The 20,932-nt window shown below is 37.3% G+C and overlaps 1 protein-coding gene across 4 annotated transcripts in view; it reads left to right on the top strand.

The window, feature by feature from the left end:
• The window catches only part of Epb41l4a (erythrocyte membrane protein band 4.1 like 4A), a 237,217-nt gene that overhangs the window by 110,299 nt on the left and 105,986 nt on the right, over positions 1-20,932 (top strand). For all 4 annotated transcript variants that reach the window (XM_047555669.1, XM_047555671.1, XM_047555670.1 and 1 more), the window contains 2 exons: positions 12,586-12,637; positions 17,263-17,341. In XM_047555669.1, the coding sequence (XP_047411625.1) occupies positions 12,586-12,637; positions 17,263-17,341 (131 nt within the window). The remainder of the gene's footprint in view (positions 1-12,585; positions 12,638-17,262; positions 17,342-20,932) is intronic.

The following is a 20,932-nucleotide window of genomic DNA, read 5'->3' as shown; positions in this document are numbered from 1 at the left end:
AGTATTTTTGTTTAGAAAAAGGTAGGGTAGCATAGTGTGCAATAGAAGGTTATATGAGGATTTGAGTCTAGGCAATGTCACTGGTAGCTATATGATTGTAGATCCTATGCTTTTATTTATTGATTGATCAGTTGATTGTACTGGGCATGGAACCCAGGATTTCTTTACCACTGAGCTCCAACCCCAGTCCTTTTTTAAAATTTTCTTTTTTAAAGTTCTTTTATGAGACAGGGTCTTGCTAAGTTGCTGGGGGTTTCATTAACATGCTGAGGCTGGTATTGAACTTGGTATCCACCTACCTTAGCCTCCCAAATCACTAGGATTACATGTATGAGCCACTATGCCTAACATCCATGATTTTTAAAAATTTGCTTACAATAAATAGTGCTTGTAATGAAAGGGTCAATTTGTCTATTTCTCTAGAGTAGACAAATAGTGTCTGATAAAAAAGGAAGAGATGGTATTTATCTGGAACATATTTGTTTAGAGAAGGTCTTCTCTCTCTTGAGCTTAGTTAGGTGAAGTGTTATGAGAAGTTAGGAGCTGACATGTTTGAAAGAACCCTGGAAGGTGCTGGGGGGACCCTGCCAAGCAGCACCTGCAAAGCCTGAACCTCTGGGTGCATTGCCTGCTTTCCTCATTGTAGCATCTGGGAAAAGCAGAGCATGCTTTGAATGGTCTTTAGTTTCTTTATTATATGTGGTAATTTTGACATGGATTCAAAAATGCTCTTGAAAAACCTAGATTTATTAAGAAACAGCTCTATGATAGACCTTGAACTTAGTCTTTTTATAGTTCTGAGTTTTTTTTTTTTTTTTTCTCCTTTCCCTTCTCAGATGTTTGATCACAGCAGGCACCAGTGAGTCTTCCATGGATCTTTTATAGTAAAATATTTTATCCTATAGTTTTCATAAATTTATTGTTTTCCAGGTTAAGGAATGTGAAGAACTGAATTCTGTCTTACATAGCAAGTTCTTTCTTCATTAATGGTACCTGGTGCCTTTTTTTCCACCAAAGCTAAATTAAATGGATGAACAATTGAAAATGATGAAGATAGAAAATTCTTTAAAACAGGATTATCAGGATTGGTGGAAACATCAATATGTATGCATACATTTATTTATTTGTATATTTATATATAAATCAAAGTATGCAAGTATTGTATTTTTCTTGTCAATAAAATAGGCACCTGAGAAATTTCTGTGACCAGCTTCTTGTTTGTATAAGTACCTGAAAGGAATATTGCTGAGTTCCTTTTCGTTAACATTTTATTAAATCAGACTGTCTTCTCTGATTAAGTCAGAATGAACTAGAAAGGATAGAATTTCAGACAGTTGATTGATTGGCTCATGGGAAAGCAGTGGTTTTAGTTAATGATTCTCGATGTTTTCTTGATTATTATAGGAGCACATTCCATGGGACTCAGCAGCCTATAGTAGATTATGTACATGGGAATCTGTTGGGAATTTTAAGGATGAAAGGATAAGATCTGATTGAGGAACTGGGGAGTGGGAGTCAACCGTTCTGAATATGTTAAAATCCATTGACTATTCAAGTGGAGAGGCAAGATGAGTAGTTGGGCTCCCGGAAGACTAGAGTCACAACAGTCGTCCCTAGGTGTTCTTTTTTTTTAAATTTTTAATTTTTTTAGATGTTGATAGACCTTTATTTTATTCATTTATTTATTTGTGGTACTGAAAATCGAACCCAGTGCCTTAAACATGCGAGGCAAGCACTCTACCACTGAGCCACAACTCCAGCCTAGTTTCTAGGTTTTTAAAGTCATGAGACTAGATGAAGTCATTTAGGGAGAAGGACCCATGTAAATACAGAAGAAAAGGGTGAGGCTTCCAAGTGCTCCTGTTCTAACCATGTAATCTGGGCACTTGGAGTTTGGTACAACTATGTGGTGTGGTGCTGAGCCCTGTGGTTTCATAATCCCGAGGGTTGGCCTGGCTCCTCTGTGCCACATTACTTGGCTAGCTACAGCTGCATTCACTTTGAGCTGCTAGGCCATGCATTTAATTTCTACAGTTTCAGGACATGTGTACTTCCCATGTTGTTGCTTGGCTTCCATATAACACACTGGTTGGTTTTTAAGGGCAAGCATGAAGAATGGATGGTGGGACAAAAGTTGTATTATTGCAGAGCAAGGCCACCCCCAGAGTTGGAGCAGTTATAGATGTTCTAGACCACCAGTTTTTGTGACCATGGCAGAAGGATTTCAGACAAGGTGCACATAACAGCAGGCATGAGTTTATTGGAAGTGAAGTAAAAAGGAGACACTCTCAGGAGAGAGAACAGGTCCTATCAGAGAGTAAAGGGACAGCAAGCCCCTCTAGCCCACCAGTTTTATTGGGGGGGGTGTCCCAGGGAAGTTTCCAGAGAGTTCCATCACATCCACCTCTTGACTTTTGACTGGTGGCAGGATTGCAATGGATTTTCAAGTTCCAGCTACCTATGGTCTTACCACAGGGAGGGGAGATTTTTACTATTATAATGACATGATAAAGATCCTCTGGGTCACCTGGACCTACACTGACTGGTTCTAATTGGAATTGTTCTTACATATTTTATAGCTAAGGGACTTTGCTTCTAATTACCCTAACTCCCTGCATCCTAGAGTCTCGTCTATGTAAAGGTCATGAAAATATTCCCTTTCAGGGTGACTTGTGTTCTTATTGACAGGGTAGGAGTCTTTGGGTTACATTTCTCCTGCAGATAATAGGTTGCTTGCTGAGAAGTGTAGCATATTCTATTGACTTAAGCCAGGCAGGGTGAGAATGGTCTCTGGTAAATTGCTTTTTAAAAGAAAGCATGTAGGGGTCAGCACAGTTGTCCCAGTTGGTAGAATTATCCCTTAACCTCATATTCCCACTACTCATGTCTGTTACCTATCCGTGTCACCTTTTATGAATCAAGTCTCAAGAGTCAGACAGTGTTGCTTCTGCCACATTCTGTTGATTTGAAATAGGTCAGCCCATGTGTAATGAGAGGAAATACTACATTACACCTTTTGATAGGAGTAGTATCAACAGTTTTGAAGGCATGTTTTATAGCATGAGAGTCTTTTCTCTGGTCAAAAAATATTTATATTCTTCCTGCATATAAAATGCACTCATCCCTCCCATTATCTTTTTTATTATGACATTGGATTCACACTTGAAGTCCAGAATCTCACCAAATCAGATTCTGGGTACTTTTAAGTTCAAGTTCAACTCCTTGAGTACAATTTCTCTTGAATTGTGAATTAAGATAGTGAGAAAGATAATGTGGTGCCTTTTTACAACCCAGCAATACTGGTGACATGTGTAGAATAACTAGCACAAACATTTCAATTTACAGGAAGTTACTAATAGAGTTGTTTTATTTTTTTTTAATTGACAGATAATATCTGCATATACTTATTACACATATAATCATTTGAGTGAAGAAATTTATCCAGACTCATGTTTCCATTTCTTTGATTAGGACTTGGTCTTACTGCCTAGAATTTGTCCATTGTGTTGCCTGGCTCTGCTTTCGCGGCTCTTGGATCTACCCACTGACTTTTCTTTCTTTTTCATAAAATGTAGTATATGTTTACAGTTGAATAGTGTTTTTAGTCTGCTTTTTTGCCGATGAAGATTGGGAGTCCAGGGGCTTCTTGCTTCTTTTCAGTATGTAATGTCTGTTCCCCTACCCCCAAGCCTAAACTGGAAAATTCTTGAAAAAAACTGTGAATTTCTTATGAATCAATTTTTAATCTGCTTTGTTAACAAAGGAAACACTCACAAATTGCTTTGAAATAAGCTCTTTTATGTACCTTGGATTCCCTATAAGACTACTGAGGAAAAAAGCCCTTAGGATTCTTGGGGGAACTTTTGTTATTTTGAAAGGGTCTATAAGGCATCATATTAAATCTTTTTGAGGATTTAATAAAGGGTTTTTTACCATTGCTTCAAGTTTTCCTGACAGCACGCTGGATTCAGTCTTTGCCTGGAAGCCATTTCTTAATTATAGCATCGTTTGCCTTCTGATAAGACAAAGAATGAGAAAGTTTATTTCCAAACCTAGTAAGTCCTTGCTCTTTTATATTTTAACATTTTTTTAAGCTTCTCTCTCTCTTGCATTTCATTATAGGCAGCAAAATGAAACCAATCGGCACTTTCACCAGTCTGCTTGGAAAGCTCCTTATCTGGATCATCCAGTCCATTAGGTACATTTTTTATTTTCCATGTTGCCGCTGGCAACAGCATCACTAAACTTTCCGCCCTTCCTTAAGATTCCTTTTTTCCTGCTTCCAGTAGCTTAACCTTTGCTTTTCTTTAGGCCTTTGCAGAGAACCTCCTTGAGGGTCCTTCAGAGCTCTCCTTATAAGGTCCTTCCTGGTGCTGCATCCAAAAAACATTGAGTGGAAAGTGAAGAGGTGGGGTCAGATCATGGGCCTTCTCGATCATCCAAAGGACTTTGGCTTTTACTTTCCATAGGGAAGGAAACTAATAGAGGATATTGACCAGAAGAGTGAACATATCTGACTCATGCTTTAAAAGAATTCCTCTAACAGCAAAGGTAGACACAAGGATATCATTAAAGGAGTTTAAGAATTCTAGGTGAGGGCAAGGCTGCTTGACATGGGATTGGAGAGAATTTTTTAGATTGTTTCTGTTTTGAACATAGTGCCAACAGGATTTACAGATGAATGGAAGAGGTGGAAGATAAAGAAATCATGCTCAGAGCTAATAGAATAGTGTTGTACCACTTTCTGAGATGGGAAAGACGGCAGAAGAACAAATTTTTTTTGGTGTGTTATTGTTTTGATTTTGGGGGAGTGAAATCATCAGTACCCTTTTGGACATACAAGATTTGAGATTCTAATGGACATCTAAGTGGAGACATCAAGTAAATAGTTGGATTTAGAGGAAGATTCATCTGTCTGTAAATCTGGTAGTTGTCAGCCTATAGATGGTGTTTACAGCTTTGGGCTTCAGTGTGAAGCGTGAGCCTGGGGCGGTCTAGCCTTTCCTGATTAGGAGATAAAGAGCAACCAGCTAAGGGGATTGCGAAAGTATGGACAGTGAAGTAGCAGGAGAGCAAGGGGAAGGGCTGTCCTAGAAGCAATGAACAAACATTTTAGGTAAGTGGGTGAAGATTCTGTATCTGTCATTAAACAACAGGAAGGTCATTGCCATATGCCAGTGATGCTACTGTACTGTTTGATTACCATGAACACATTATTTTTTCACTATATTAATGAAGTGTAATTTTTTTACTATCAATTGCTTATTTGTAAGTGTGAGAAATGATTGTTTATTGATAGTATATAAATTCAGGGTGGGGAATGATGGAGATGCCAGACATCCAGGGGTTGTTCACCTGGGTGGTGGCACTAGTGACACCCTTACTTTCTAAGGGTTCAGTGTACACATACTCTGTTACATGCACAACATTAAACTATTATATTAAATTATCTATATGTCTATAAAACATAAATGAATTCTGTCTTTAGACCTGAGTCCCATTCCCAAGATCTCTCATTATCTATATGAAGCATATAGATAAAAAATGCAAAATGTGAAACACTTCTGGTCTCAAGCATTTTGGATAAGGGATCCTCAACCTGTATTAGCGTGGATTCAGGAGGGGATGAGAGATATAATATAGGACAACTCTTGTTTTCCAGAGATTCCTTTTAAAATATGGAAATGAAATGGGAAGATATGGGAGTCAGAAAGCTTTTTATTTTGGCCACACACCATGGCCCATGCCTGTAATCCCAGCAGTTTGGGAGGTTGAGACTGGAGGATCACAAGATTAAGGCCAGCCTCAGCAACTTAGTAAAACCCCTTCAAAATAAAAAGGACTGGGGATGTGGCTCAGTGGAAGCCCCTCTGGGTTTAATCCCCAGTACCAAAAAAAAAATATTTTTTTAAATTTTGAATATGGGGAAAATAAAGGCATGAATTCATCCATGAATGATTTTTCAGAAAGGGAAACTTTCATGATGTGGGCACGAGCAGATAATTGGATGCACTTAAGTAGAGTGTGGATTGTTCCTTCACAGTAGCAGGAGAGAAGACAGGACACAGCACAAAGGCAGGCAGATTGGTCCGTGGGCCGAGAATGCATAGGCCTGTCCACTGCTGATTGCTTCAACTGAGATCTTTAGATGAGTGTGAAGTAGGAAGAGATGCCAGAGGATTAAGAACAGAGGAGAAAGTGTCAAGGAGTTATTTAGGCAAGTAAGAGGATACAGCATAGTAGAATTCTGGGTGATTCCAAGGATTCCCTTGGATTATTGATGAGTAAATGATTGAGCTTTCAGTTGTGTGTAGCCCTTGGGTTTCTGCATACGAAAGGGAGGGAGTTAAAGTTAACCATGTATGGTCTCCCCCTTTCCCCATGGACATGTGGAGGAAAGGATGTGTAAGGGAAATGAGGACAATTGCAAGTGAATGATTTCAGTGGATAATGAAGGAGGTCAGGGCATGGGTTGGGGGGGCAACAGGGAGAGACAATGAAAGGCTAGTAGGATCACTGAATTGGATGGCCTTCTGGAGTTAGAATAGTAGAGGAAAGGAGCTAGGGAAAGAGGAATTGGTAGTTGAGAATTTTGAAATTAAAGTTATGCATATTAAAGTTCAGATAGTAACCTAGAGAGTATCTTGGTCTGGGTATAAGATGAGAGGAATTCAGTTCTGTGGATCTGTTGTTCTGTACTTGGGGCAAAGTGTTTATTCAGTGTTTGTTTCTTCATTTTAAATGGCAATTGTAATAATTCCTGTATCTTAAGATATTAAGAGGGTTAAATGAGAAAATAAGTGTAAAGTCTTCAATAGTGGCTGGCACAAGGTAATTTAATATTAGTCATTGCTGTTATTTCTTTGGCCCTAAGAGTGGTGCCAGAGTCCAGAGTCGTGTGGTGACCCACTGCAGTCCACTTGCTGTAACATGTGGCCCAGTTACTATTTCCTCTCCTTCCAATGACAGGCCCTTGGTTTTTTCTCTACCGAGAGCGCTTGGTTATGGTAGTTTTACCGAAAGTCCTTAGGCTTTTGTGACTCATAGCATGGAGAAAATTAAGACCATACCTCTTAATGTTGCTTGGAGGACCTGAGGGCTCTTTACAGGAACACTGGGAAAAGCACAGATAGTTGTCACCACAGGCCTGGATTTCTTGGAACATATGTGTGAATTATGTTAAGTCTTAAAACTCTCAAGAGTGAGCTGTTCTGTCATTTTTTGAGATCTTTGTGGCTCCAGTTTCCTGACAAGTGACCAACCCTTTTTTTCCTCCCCAGATCAAGAGATTTGCCAAACTGACAAAAACTATGGTGTGTTTAAGTCCTTTTCTTTGGCTTACAGAAAATATTAAATAGGAGTGTAGCATTCTTAGATTCTCTAAAGGAGAATCAGCATTATACCCAGTGTGAAATAAGATGCGCCAAGGCTTTTATTATTTTATTCTCTCTGTTCTTTATTTAAAACTCTTGAGGTTTTATTCTACTTTTAGAACTCTAGGAGGCTCCAAAAGAACACTTGGAAAAATGGAGGGTTGTACCCTGAATTTAATATATATCTTTTCAAGGTGAGGATATTGATTTACTGGATAGCATTAGTGTTTAAATATCTAATCCTGAGACTGTTACCTAGGAAATTGATGAAATTGAGACATTATCAGCCAAGGTGGATAAAGGAAGCCTAGGGCGTTTAGCCAAGACCGTCATTGTGTGAAGGGTCTGTCATTTCTCTCCAGGTTATATCAGTGCTGTTATTAAGATTGACAGAACTAAAGCAGTAAGACTACCTAACTGCTTGCCTCTCCCATCCTGCAAAAGAATAAGAGCCAGAGAGGATTGTGGTCACAACTCCTTAGTGACTGGGTGTTTGGGAGGTGGTGTGTTAACTCTCTGCTACATTAAGAAGCACACTGTGTGAAATATGGATGAGATCCAGGTCTGTCTTGGTTGATTTTTATTTCCTGCAAAATAGGTTCTCATGCAATGTGTGAACTGCAAACAACAGGATATAAGTATCAAATAGAGAGGAGTGGCAAGGGGAAAAGTGACTGATGGGGAGACTATCCTAGAGAATGAACAGGTTGCTGTTTCTCCTCATACTTACCTGGGTAGACAGGACAGCAGTCTACCCGATTGCAATTCAGAAAAGCCATTCTCTAGTGACCAGTACCACATTATGTAGTTCTAGGATTGGTGCTTCTCTTTCCTTTCACCCTGGGGAAAGTCTGGAGAGGTGATTTTTCTTTCTAGAAGTTCTTAATCTGTTTTCTGTTGCTGAAACTGAATACCCAAGATTGGGTAATTTTATAAAGGATAGAAGTTTATTTTGGCTTATGATTGTAGAGACTAAAGTTCAAATTGGGTGGCTATATCTGTTAAGGGCCTTGTGTCGTATTATATCATGGTGGGCAGGTGGGCATGTGAAGAGACAAAGCAGGAGAGATGGTTTTAACAACCAACCTTTGTGGTAAATAATCCAGTCCCCAGAGAATAGCATTAATCCATTTATGAGAACGGTGCCCCCTATGACCTAATCACCTCTTAAAGAATCCATCCCTTCTCAGTACCATTATGTTGGGGACCAAATTTCAATATGAATTTTGATAGAGACAAATCACAGCCAAACCATAGCATTCTCCATGAATGTTGTTCTTCTTTTTTTCCCTATTTGTTATCTATTTGGGCAGCATTGATTTTGTTTGCAGAGGACGCAGAGTATTACATTCAACTGTTGTCACTTAAAAAATGGACTCATTTGCTTTAAGAACAGTTGAGCTGATAGACACGTTTCTTGTAAAATAAGGTTCTTTTCTCCCCCATTTATTTTGAGGAAGACTTTTTTTTTTTCCCTAAACACACTGTTCAGTGAAGCCTTCTTATACCACCACCCTGCAGAATTTATTCTCTTTGTATGTAGTTTTATTATCTTGCATGTGTGCATCATATACACATTATTATCTCACCTACTACCTTATATTCTAATTATATGTCTGTGCATCTCCTTTTAAGCTGTAAGTGCCTTATGGTTAGAGACAGGTCTCATTCATCTTTTTGTGTACCAGTGCTCCCCAGGACAGTGTCTGACATGACGTATAAAGAAAAAGTATAGTGAGTATCTATCTATGTTAAATGAATGAATGAAGGATACTCCAGTGCTAGAGCCTGCCTCCAGAATATTGGTACCCCGTGCCCAGTGTTCTGGATTTAGCCCTTAAAACTGGGATACTGGGTTCATTGGCAAGTTCTTGAACCCCTTTTCCTTTTAGGCTATGGAGCAACATCCGGATGTATCTCATTGTGATCTGACATGTGCTGTGTTTGATTGCTCGTTGATACTGAGTGGTGACAAGTGCCATCATAGTGTGGTTGCTTTGGTTCCAAGGTCACATCTTTCCCTTGGTTGAACATAAGTGGGTTTTGCATTTCAAGATGTTGGCTTATGAAACTTGGTAGCTTGTGTTTATTATTTATGTTCTGGAGCATTTATCATTGTCTGACCTCTGTAACCCCTGGTTTCCATTTTGATCAAATGCGATTTGTGCATGGCAAGCTCTGGATTACTGCTTAGCATATCTAATGTTCAGAGAGTTGATTGAATGGCCTTTGAATCTTGCCTCTTCTTTTTCTTGCTGCAGAATTATGATTTCTAACTCATCTCAGAATCTTCATTACATTGTTTTGCTTCGTGAGTTAAATTATTTTCCATATTTCTTATTGGTGCATTATAATTATACATATTTGTTACATATTTATACATTCACACAATATAAAATGTAGTTTGGTCATTGTCATTCTCCAGCATTTCCCCTTTCCCTCCCCTCTTCTTCTCACTGGTCCCTTTCTTCTACTGGTCTCAATTGGAGTTTTATAGGATCCCTTCCCCTGCTTTTCTAGCCTTTCTAGCTTTCATATACCAGAGAAAACATGCAAACCTTGACTTTCTGAATGTGATTTTTTTTGGTTAATATGATGTTTACCTCACAAATTTAATCACTCATGGGAAGAGATTTATTTTAAAATTGTACAGATTATCACTAATGTGTCATTTTAAAGATATGTTATTGAGTCTTTGTTACTCCATTTAAAGAGCTTCCTTTCTTTAGCTGAAATTTCCAGTGACTGACAAACATTCTGGAGACAGGAAAATGAAACAAAATGAAACAAACAACAAAAAAAAGACAGAATATATACTAATATTTATAGTTTTTATGTTTTGATGAACCAGTTTAAATTTAATTAAAAATTTAAAAAATTTGTTACCAAAGAAAAATAATCATTTGTAGTTTGTCACCTTGGAATGATGATGTTAGAGCAATTAAAAAGCTCTCCCCCAGTTTTTTCATTACTAATTTCAAGATTAGACCAGAGGCCTGGTCCCTTTCTTCCTTTCTTGCTGCAGCACTGATTGAGTCCTCATGTGTAAGTGATGTGTCAGTCCTAAATTAAGATCAGTATTCTATATGCTTAAACATCTGGGCTTCTAATGGCTCATCTTCAAGAATGCTCCCTTCTGTGCTCTTGTGGAAAAGCCCCCCAGCTCAACAACCCTTCCAGACCCCAGCCCACTGGCATCTTGATCTTAGCCTTGTGAAACCCAGAGCAAAGGGACCCACTGACTTACAGAACTCAGAGATAATACACTGGTGGTGTTTTAAGCTTTAAACTTTGCAGTCATTTGTTATGCATCAATAGAAGCCTAATGCAAGTGTTGGTGGGAATTTGTTTTCTTTGGTTTCCCCCTCTTTGAGAAATACAGTGATAATCAAATCTTTTTATTTAACACGAATGACAAAAAATAGTCCACCCACCTAATGTTTCCATTTTGTGGGAAGAATCCATACACAGAGGAATGGTTGTGCACTGTGTCCAACACACAGTAACATTTGGATTGGTTTTGGTCTACTTGGATGAACCATGGTTTCCCTATGTATCATTATTTTAATACCAAAGTCACATCTTCAGTCATCATGGGCTCTAAAAGCACCACCAGTTACAACCTCTGCTTTGAATAACTTTTCTGTTTTAAAAGTAAATGATTCTGGACCTTTAAAAAATGATCGACACCAGAATAATGAGCATTTTGTTTTGTTCCACTTGTGTATGTTGGTTACTTTCCTTTGTAAAATACTGGAAATTTGAAGCTACCATATGAGTGATACTGAGTGAAGATTAGGTATGCACAAATAGTGTATTGTATATAATAAAATGACTGTGACATACAGTGTGAAGATAAAAGGTAAGGGGGCTGTATAAAATATAATAACTTACTATTTATAATTCTGTGCCTATTACATAAGGCATTTCTTCCCTCAGCCAAGGGGAAGGAAAGGGGAAATTGGCAGGTGGGTTCTCTTGTACTTCACTTGCAGCCCCTCATTTCTGCCCCAGTTGTGACATGGAAGGTGTGAATGCTCTCAGCCGGCCAAATGCAAGAGTGCTAGAGATGAGGTAGCTCAGGTGGGCCAGCTCCTACCTCCCTTCTTCATTCAGGAACCCAAGGAAATGGGATGGGGCAGCTTGACCTTAGGGCTTCTCAGATTTGTCTAGAAGACTGGGGGAGAAGCTCCATCTCTGCTCCCCCGCAGATCCTCCAGGGCAACCCTCAGTGCCTTTCCCTGTGTGCTTGCATGGGATCTTCTGGTGCCTTCTCTGTGTTTCTGTGGCTTCTCCCTGCAGACAGAGAGATGCTGGAGGCTTGAATGTTCTCTTTCAGTGATCTTATTTCACAAAGGTGAAATTTAAAGGAAAATCTCTTCCCAGGGCCCAGAATTCTCCCACCCCTCCCTGAAATTTGATTCATTAAAGATTAATTTGAATTAATAAGTACCTTAAACTGGCTAATGGCAATTATCAAGAATGATCCTGCACCTTAATAATAATCATCCCTAGTATGTGTTACATATACATAGTGTGAGCCAGTGGCTACTCTAAAGATGTTCCATGATGTAACTTATTTAATCAGTGTAGAAACCCTGTGAGGAAGGTTCAGAGATGTTCAGTTACTTATCCATGCTACACAGTGATGACAAGGAGATCCTGAATATCATCCACATGGTCCTGCTGTGGGACTCAGGTCCTCAGCCACTGTACAGAGGTGCTTTTCTGCATCCTTAAGGGTGGTTTGATTTAATTTGCCTTTTCCTAACACCTAGAGAAGTACATGTAGGGGATGGGACTGGAAGTGAAGAGGTTGGGGACATTTTGAAGGGAGAATGGCTTTAAGGAGATTGCTATGGGAACTTTGGAAAGACACTTGGAGGGCATTCTTCACAGCCATCACTTCCCCAGGAATGGTAGTAAGAAACCCACATGCAATTATCTTAATTTATTGACTTTATAATCAGTATGATAATTCAGCCAAGGGCCCAGCAAGCTCTTCCTCTCTCCTTTGCATCTCCCTTGACCTCAGCATCATTTTCCTTTCATGTTCCAGTGGCAAAAAGCTCTCATGTATGTTCATGTACATATATGATAAATGAAGCATTTTACTATCAAGTATTTAAATGTTACTTAAATAACATTTTGCATATATTCTTGAAGTAAAGGCCAATGAAAAGCAACTAATTGTATTTTCTATCTCACACAGTATTGGCTGGATCCTGCAAAAACCCTTGCTGAACACAAAGAACTGATTAACAGTAGGTATTTAATTTTAACTTTGTTGAGGGGTGGTTTGATATAAAGTCCATGGTTGGGTGCAGAAATGGGCCTTCGTCCTGTAGAGGTAAGTACTAGTATTCAAGTAGCAGATTGTGGAAATGGTTATTCCATGTCGCATTGCTGAGCTGTCTGCAATTTTAGTTTAATCAGACTCTGAGTGGATCCTAATGCTGTATTGAATTTGTCCTAGGGGTGCATCTTCCCTTGATTTTTTTTCTGTGATTTTTCTATATGCTTGTCTTTAAAATTTGGCCTTAGTACAGAAAAGGCAGAGAGGCATTGATTTGAAAACAAAAAGATGATGGGTTAAAGAGTGGTTTTAATTAAGGGGTGCCCTTGTGACCTGAAAAATTACTATGGTTTCAGAGAGAGACAATCTATTTTCAGGGTTTAGCTTTTGGTTTTATCAATGTGGATATTACTAGAATACTCAGTCTAATTAAGTATATATATTCTTTAATCTTAATTTCAATAGCTCATTTTTTATTTATAAACACACACAGGTTGCTTAAGTGTACAACAGAATAACCCTTTAAAATTTTTTTAAATAGTAAAATATGCACAATGAAATATACTTGACTCTTCTTTGTGTACAATGCAGTGGCATTAAGTGCATTCACATTGTTCTGCAACCATCTGCACCGTCTCTCCCTAAACTTTTTTCATCATCCCACACTGAAGCTTTGTACCCATTAGAACATTTGGTTTAAAAGTGTGAATTATTGCCCATCAGAACCTACTGGATTCTTTTGGCCTCATTGCCCATTCGGAGTCTGTACTTTCCGTGACTCTTTCACTGTTGATTGCGCCATGTTTCACAGACCCAAGTAGGAACACAGATAGGTGTTGGAAATGAATTGGATGCTAGGAACTGCAAAACCCCCAAAACCAAATCCTGATTCTCTCAACATCAACATAGTTTTTGTCTTTCTGCTTTTCCACCTCTGTGGAAGAAATCCCTGGAGTTTAAAATTATTAATTTAAAAAATGCTAGTTGGAAAATTAGAAAAATTTCAGGAATGATTATTTGAAAGTAGCTGGGCTTGGCGGCGCACGCCTGTAATCCCAGTGACTCAGGAGGCTGAGACAGGAGGATTGCAAGTTCAAAACCAGCCTCAGCAACGTGAGGCACTAAGGAACTCAGTGAGGCCCTGTTTCTAAATAAAATACAAAATAGGAGGGGATACTCAGTGGTTGAGTGCCCCAGAATTCAATCCCCATACTCCCCACCCCTCAAAAAGAAAATAAACTCACAGGTTTCTTTTATAAGGAAAAGATTGAGATGTCTATTGAGGTGATAAAGAAAAAAATGTAAATTGTTTTAAGGTGCTTTAAGTGTTCTTTGGCACATTTTAAGTATCTATAGACATGATATAAAATAATTTATTTAAATATCACTGTAAAAAGTAATTTTTTTGTCCTAAAGATATTAATACTATTAAAAGCTGGATATGCAGTAAGAATAAAACACTGTTACAATTGAAGAAATAGGATATTATTGAAGAATACTTATACTTCATTTCATGAACTAGTTTGATAATTAGTAAGAAAATGGCTCTTAAATCCCCAATAGGATAGTCAGGAGGAACATCCATAAAAATGACAAAACATTTGCGAGTCACCAGGTAAGTCTTGATTATTCATCATGAAAGGCCTTGAAATTAGTCTTCACAAATGGTAGGTTAGGGGATTCCCAATTTCTGCCTCCTGACTTTTTTGCTAAAGAAAAGTAATATTAATTTCAAATTCCAGAGTTATCTTAAATGTTGAGTGTATAATGGCATGGATTTAAGATAATGATAATTTAGCTGTTTGCTTCCTTAGCATCAGATTTTTAAAAAAATTTTTTTTAGGTGTCGATGGACCTTTATTTTATTCATTTATTTATGTGTGGTGCTGAGACTCGAACCCAGGGCCTCACACGTGCTAGGCAAGCGCTCTACCACTGAGCCACAACCCCAGCCCCAGCACCAGATTTTTGCAGTTAGTCTTAAAAAATCAAAAGATATATGGCTAGCCATAATCTTGTTCCAAAATGAACATTTCCTTACCCTTTGATTGCTCTTCCAAACAATGATGTATATGAGAGAGTTTGCTCATACTAAAGGAATTAGAATTTTGGTTTCCCTGAGAGGCTGCATAGAATAGTGCCAAAACAGCACTGAAAACTAGCTATTGGCAAACTTGGTTTGCACCCCTGTGGTGGTAGGCAAATTGCTGGACTCTTTGGAGTTTTACCTGCCCTGCATCTGTTACCAGGTGGTTGTGGAGAATGAAGTGTTTATGAAACATTTTTTTGTACATTACCAAATTCAATTCAAGGTAATGATGCCTTACATTTAGAACACAAACCACTTCTTTTTTTTTGGTGGGGGGAGGGTACTGGGGATTGAACTCAGGAGCACTCAAGCCACATCCTCAGCCCTATTTCGTATTTTATTTAGAGACAGGGTCTTGCTGAGTCGCTTAGTGTTGCTTTTACCGAGCCTGGCTTTGAACTCTTAATCCTCCTGCCACACCCTCCTGAGTGGCTGGGATTACAGGTGTGTGCCACCATACCTGGCCACAAACCACTTTGTGTGGGGCTTTTTGAGTGGGCAATGGTGGGCTAATTTGGGCCAAAAGTCCTTAGAGAAAATTAAGTCAAACTGTTTTTTGTTGTGTATTTTTTAAACTTCTGCTTAACTGCTCATCACTGAACACATTTGAAATGGTTGTGCTTGGTGAATAGGGTGTAATCTGTCATGTCCCACAGAATAAAAGCAGCTCTGGGGGTCTGGATAAGGCCTCTTCCCTTTGTGCACTGTCTCGGCAGCATCTGTGCACCTCCCCACCCCCTAGGTGCCAATCCCAGCAGCCTGCGGGCATAGGCAGGCCCATCTGCTCAGGAACACAGAGCTTGATTGACACAGACAGAGCAGCCAAGGGTGGACTTCCTGGTTCTTCTAAATATTTAATAGTCTTGCCTCCCTGACATCTATGTTTAGGGGTAGAGGTGTTATTTTTCAGAAGCACTAACATAATGCTTAAATAAACATTAAAACATATAAACATCAGTAATTTTTAAAAATATAGAATCAACTCTAAGGATAAGAAATTAGAGCAAAGTTTTAAAAATTTTGCTTTCAAAATTTTTGCCTTGGGAAGGCATTTCTGTGCCTTCCTGAGGAAGATAGACGAGGGAGGAGACTCTGGCCTTGATTGTCACCTGTATGCTCAAACAGGCCTATGGGTTATTACAAACATAAGCATGTGTGTGTAATAATAATAAATAACATAGTTGTATATTATGAACTTATCTTTGTTACTTGTTCTAATTTTTTTTTGTCAGCTTCTAAATTTGTGACTTTATTTACTCAGTTAAAAATGAAAATAGAAAGACCAGGGTTATTGTGAGTTATTCAGTATGAGAGCCTTACTGGGATGCATGCTTCACATCTTTTCTTATTTATTTGTGTGAGAGCTCTTTTGTTGAAAAAAAAATATATTGCAACTGTGACCATCAGTTGGTGCACCAAGCAAAAAATCTTTTTTGAAATAAAGCACATTAGATTTAGTTGCTGAACAGCTTGAAAGTATGCAGTTTTGAAAATAGTGCTCATCAGATCCATACCCTCTGATCCAGAGATATTCCTAGTAAAAACATAATATATTGTGGTTGACACCCAAGGTACTTTTGTCCTTCTGCACAATGTGAGTGTTTGATTACTTATTTTATATTTGCACGTATAGGTACAATTCCAGGCTTTCTTTCTGACTATTTTTTGTTATTTGTAGATTTAATTTTTTTATGTGACATAAATGAATGAGACAAGCAATGTCTCTTACATGCATAAGAAAACATTTTCACATTCACAAAAGTTTAAGAATGACACAAATATTGTCCTTAATCCTATCATATAGCCCCACTGATAATTAAGAAAATTCTAACTAATCACCTTAAAGGTAGAAAGTTTGTAGTACCTCCTTCCAAAATTTGTCACTTATTAGAATTTCTTATGTATTTTCCCAGGAAAAAACCACATGTATTAACTAATATTTTACTTTTCCTCAAAAGGGACCATATTTTTGCACCCCGGAATATAGATTAAAGAACTCCCTGTCAGTTTCAGTAGTTGCTTGGGATCATGTGTATGTGCCATGGTTGTGGTTGACTTAAATGGTCCACCTACTGCTGAGAGTTTATTTCCAACTTTTGTAGAGAGGTTGAAAAAAACTTGGTAGTTGAAGTGAATGATGGATGGTTTTAAAAATAATTTTTCTATCAATATCCTTTTTTGTTATGAAAAATTATATATATTAGAAATTGCAAATAATGGGAAAATATAAATAATAATAATAATTGTGCACAACCTTGCTAACCAGATAAAAGAAACAGTGATATTCTAGTGTATTTGACCCAGAATGTTGTCTGTGTTTGCTTATGGACATATACACACACATGTATATGCATTTATGGATGGTTGGGCTCCTACTGTTAATAGTTCTGAATCCTGCTTTTTCCATTTTGTTTTCTTATATCTAATTCTTAGTAATTATGCAATATTATAATGCTACTTTGACTATAATGTGAAATTTAGTTAATTTCTATTTCCTATTTTAGCTGGACCTCCATATACTTTGTATTTTGGTATTAAGTTTTATGCTGAAGATCCATGTAAACTGAAAGAAGAAATAACCAGGTACAGTACTGACTTTGTTTTTGAACAGATACCTGTATGGTCTATGCAAAAGGCTTTATTGAAAACACATAAAATTGGGGTCAAATCTTTAGATATTTGTCTACATGGTTTTGTAATTTATTTCCTGTGAGGATTAAATTTATACTAGCATTGTGTGAGGCAAATCAGTGTCTGATGATAGATGTGTTTGAAAAATGACCTGAACCTGGGTGACATGATGATAGATTTTGCATCTGCTGTGATGGGATATTCTGTATTATTACTGCTAAGCATGCATTCAGCCTTTGGATCCATATAGAAACAGCCCTTTGAACTGCATAAGGGAAGGATATTTTGATGCTTGGTTTGCATATGTAAATATACATTTGAAGAGTCAGTTATTTCCCTTTTATTAGTCGTAGTTAAAATATCAGTTATTCAGGTGTTTCATTTATCTCTATAGGAAAAGAAAATTATTTCTAAGGAGAGAAAAGACTTGTGCTTTCATGTATTACTTTACCTTTGTCATCAAATATTTTATTTCTGTGAAGGCAGAATTTCCAGTTGGTATTAATTAGGTTGTCAAAATAGTCAGCCAACATTCAGCAATGACTTATAAAGAGCAGACAGTAGTGTGTTTAACTTATTTGACCAGTGACCTGACTGCATGTGGCAGCAAAAACAAAAGCTCTTTCCCTAACTTATCAATTTTCCAGTGAACCTTTATCATGGGTTCAAATAGAGCCTAATGAAGTATTTTAAAAATTGGAAATCATATCTTTGAGAACTGTAGTTTTGTTTCTATTTCATTCTTTTATCTTAGACTTTTTTTTTGTCTTTATTTTGGATTGCACACAGAAGAGTGAGAAAAGGGTAGGCTAATCAAACCTTTCCATCCCACTCTGAAGTGCCACATTTAAGTCTCATTTTCGGAACACATGAATGCCTGCATTCCTGTCTTTCACCATCACATTGTTACTGAGCACTTGAAAAGTGGAACACCGATTCAGGCTTTCTCAGTGCACACCTTTCTGGGAGAAGGGCCACTGGAATGGAAGGAGATATTCACACAGGGGTGGTATTTACATTAGAAACGGAGCCCTAGTGGTATAAAAATATTTCAATACGTGTACTCCTTAGAGAATTGCAAGGGAACAGCATTTTATTAAAATACAGTGAAAGTTCATCATTTTGAGGTTGTCCCTGTGTCTCAGTTTCCTCAACTATAAAATTGGAGAAGCAACTGTCTCACAAGGTTTTTATAAACATTAAATGGTATAATGTATTTGAAGCTCCTGTAGTGCTCATAGTAAGTGCTGAGGAGTTATTAATATTTATTATTTCATTTTTGTCTTGACAATACAGTGAAATTGAATTTTAACTGGGATTAGATTCCAAAAATATTTGATGTAGTGTTAAGTGTTACTTGAACTCTGTTCATCACATACTGAGTGAACAGAAATTTCCCTTCAGGATCAACTATTGACTTGTTAACAGAACACATGGATTTGTGTATACTGTATGACCCCAAAATATTTTTAGTATAATCTGTTTTTTCTAATGTATTAGACAAGATCATATAGCTAAATACTAGGGATGGAGTTGGTTACAAATGTTGGTTATTTGTATTTTTTTGCCTAAAACATGTTGTTGAACTTAGGTAAGTCAAATGTGCATTTAATGTGATATCACTGTATACTTACTAATAGTGTTGAAGAGAAAACCACTGATTTTCTTGAATGTGTTACTTGAAGGGATAGGACCTGAAAAAGTGAGTCAATTGCAAGATATAATTTTGGCAAAAGAAAAAACTAAAACAAAAAAAAATCCCAATCCCCCAATGTATGTATGTATGTTTGTATGTATGTATGTTTGTATGTATGTATGTATCTATATATCTATTTATTTATTATTTAGTGCTTGAGATCAAACCCAGGGTTGCTTTATCACTGAACTACATCCCCAGTCTTTTTATTTTGTATTTTGGGCCAGGCTTTTATTAATTTGCTGAGCCTGGTCTTGAACTTGCCATCCTCCTGTCTTAGCAACCTGACTTGCAGGGTTTACAGGTGTTCACCACTACACCTGACCCAACATATACTATTAAAGGAAAAGTGTTCTTAGGCCAGCATTTTCAAGTTATTTATCTTGATTCAGCTTATTCAAAAATGGTTCCAACCTAATCTGTGTTGTATACAAAATACAATGCTAGGTAGTAAACTTGCTTGTATGTAATCAACAATGAACATAATTTGTTTGAAAATCATATATTGTATGGATATTTTTTTACCATTTGACCCATTTTTTTTATTCCCACATAGTATTCCATAATTTATTTAACCATGCCTTTGTAAATGGCCATTGAAATTATTTCTTTTTTTTAAAAAAAAAGTTAATTGTAAATAATGCTGCAGTGAATCTTCTCATGCATATATAGGATCATACTAGATGCAGTATTTCAAAAGGATACTGTACTTATGGGAAAAAGACTAGTAGTGAATGGACTAGAATCGGAAAAAGACTAGAGGCTTCTCTAGCATGCATGAGGCCCTAGGTTTAATTCTGGAAAACAGAAAACAACAACAAAAAACAGGCAATCAAATTCAACTAGAAGTTAGAATCCCTTTTATCATTGCTACTAGGTTTTCTTTCTGGGTCTATACAGAATAAATCTAATAATCTCTCTTCTTTTCTTTAGTCCTTTAAATAATTTGTGTCTTTATGAGATCTGTTAAGCTTATTTTCAATTCTAATTAAAATATTTCCATATTCTTCCTTGTATTATATGTCATTCATACTTTTGCATCCTGTGCAGATTTGATACACATAAATATACATTGATTAAGAAGACAGGCTCGAAGTCAGACTGGCAGAGGTTCATATGTGTACAACTTACTGGTTGTATATTTCTGAGAAGATTACATGATCTTTTAAAGTCTGACTTTTCTCATTTGACTAAGGGAATTGTATTTCTTCAAAAGGGTGACTGAAGGAATATAAAAGTTATCCATGAGAAAGATTTAAAATGATACAAAAATTTTAAGTGTTCAATAGATGGTAAGAATAGCTAAAATGGAAATAATGATGGCTATTTTATATTTTTCAAATTGACTTAAAAATTAGGAAAAGATCAATGCGGAGCCATGAGCTAGTAAGTCTTCCACGTTTAGATCAGTCCTTTAATCAGGACTTTCTGGGTGTAGGTGTTCTTTTAACTATGTAGTCATCCTGCTTCTCTCTGGCCTGCTGTTGTAGAATTTGTCAGGACAGACTTCACTCACTCACTCACTCACTCTTCATTCAGTAACTACAGGGCGCTCGATGTTCCATAGGCTGAGTGAAAGGAGACTCAGCAGTAACCAGCAGGGCTCTGGTTTCAGTCACCTGAAGAGAATCTGCTGGATTGCCTAGCTATGATGCTATTGACATTTCCCTGAACTTCTACACATCTATCAACTTTTTCTTAAAAAAAAAAAAAATGTTATTTCCAGGTGACTCACTTATAACAGATTTTTTTAGCTTATAAAAACGGGTCTTTGATTTGTTTTAATTTGCTTTTGTAATATAGAAAGTGGGAGATTGACATCTATTATTATCATTCTTTTTTTTTTT

This window comes from Sciurus carolinensis, chromosome 6 (assembly GCF_902686445.1).
Source record: "Sciurus carolinensis chromosome 6, mSciCar1.2, whole genome shotgun sequence".
NCBI lineage: Eukaryota > Metazoa > Chordata > Mammalia > Rodentia > Sciuridae > Sciurus > Sciurus carolinensis.
This window is presented reverse-complemented; position numbering and strand designations above follow the sequence as displayed.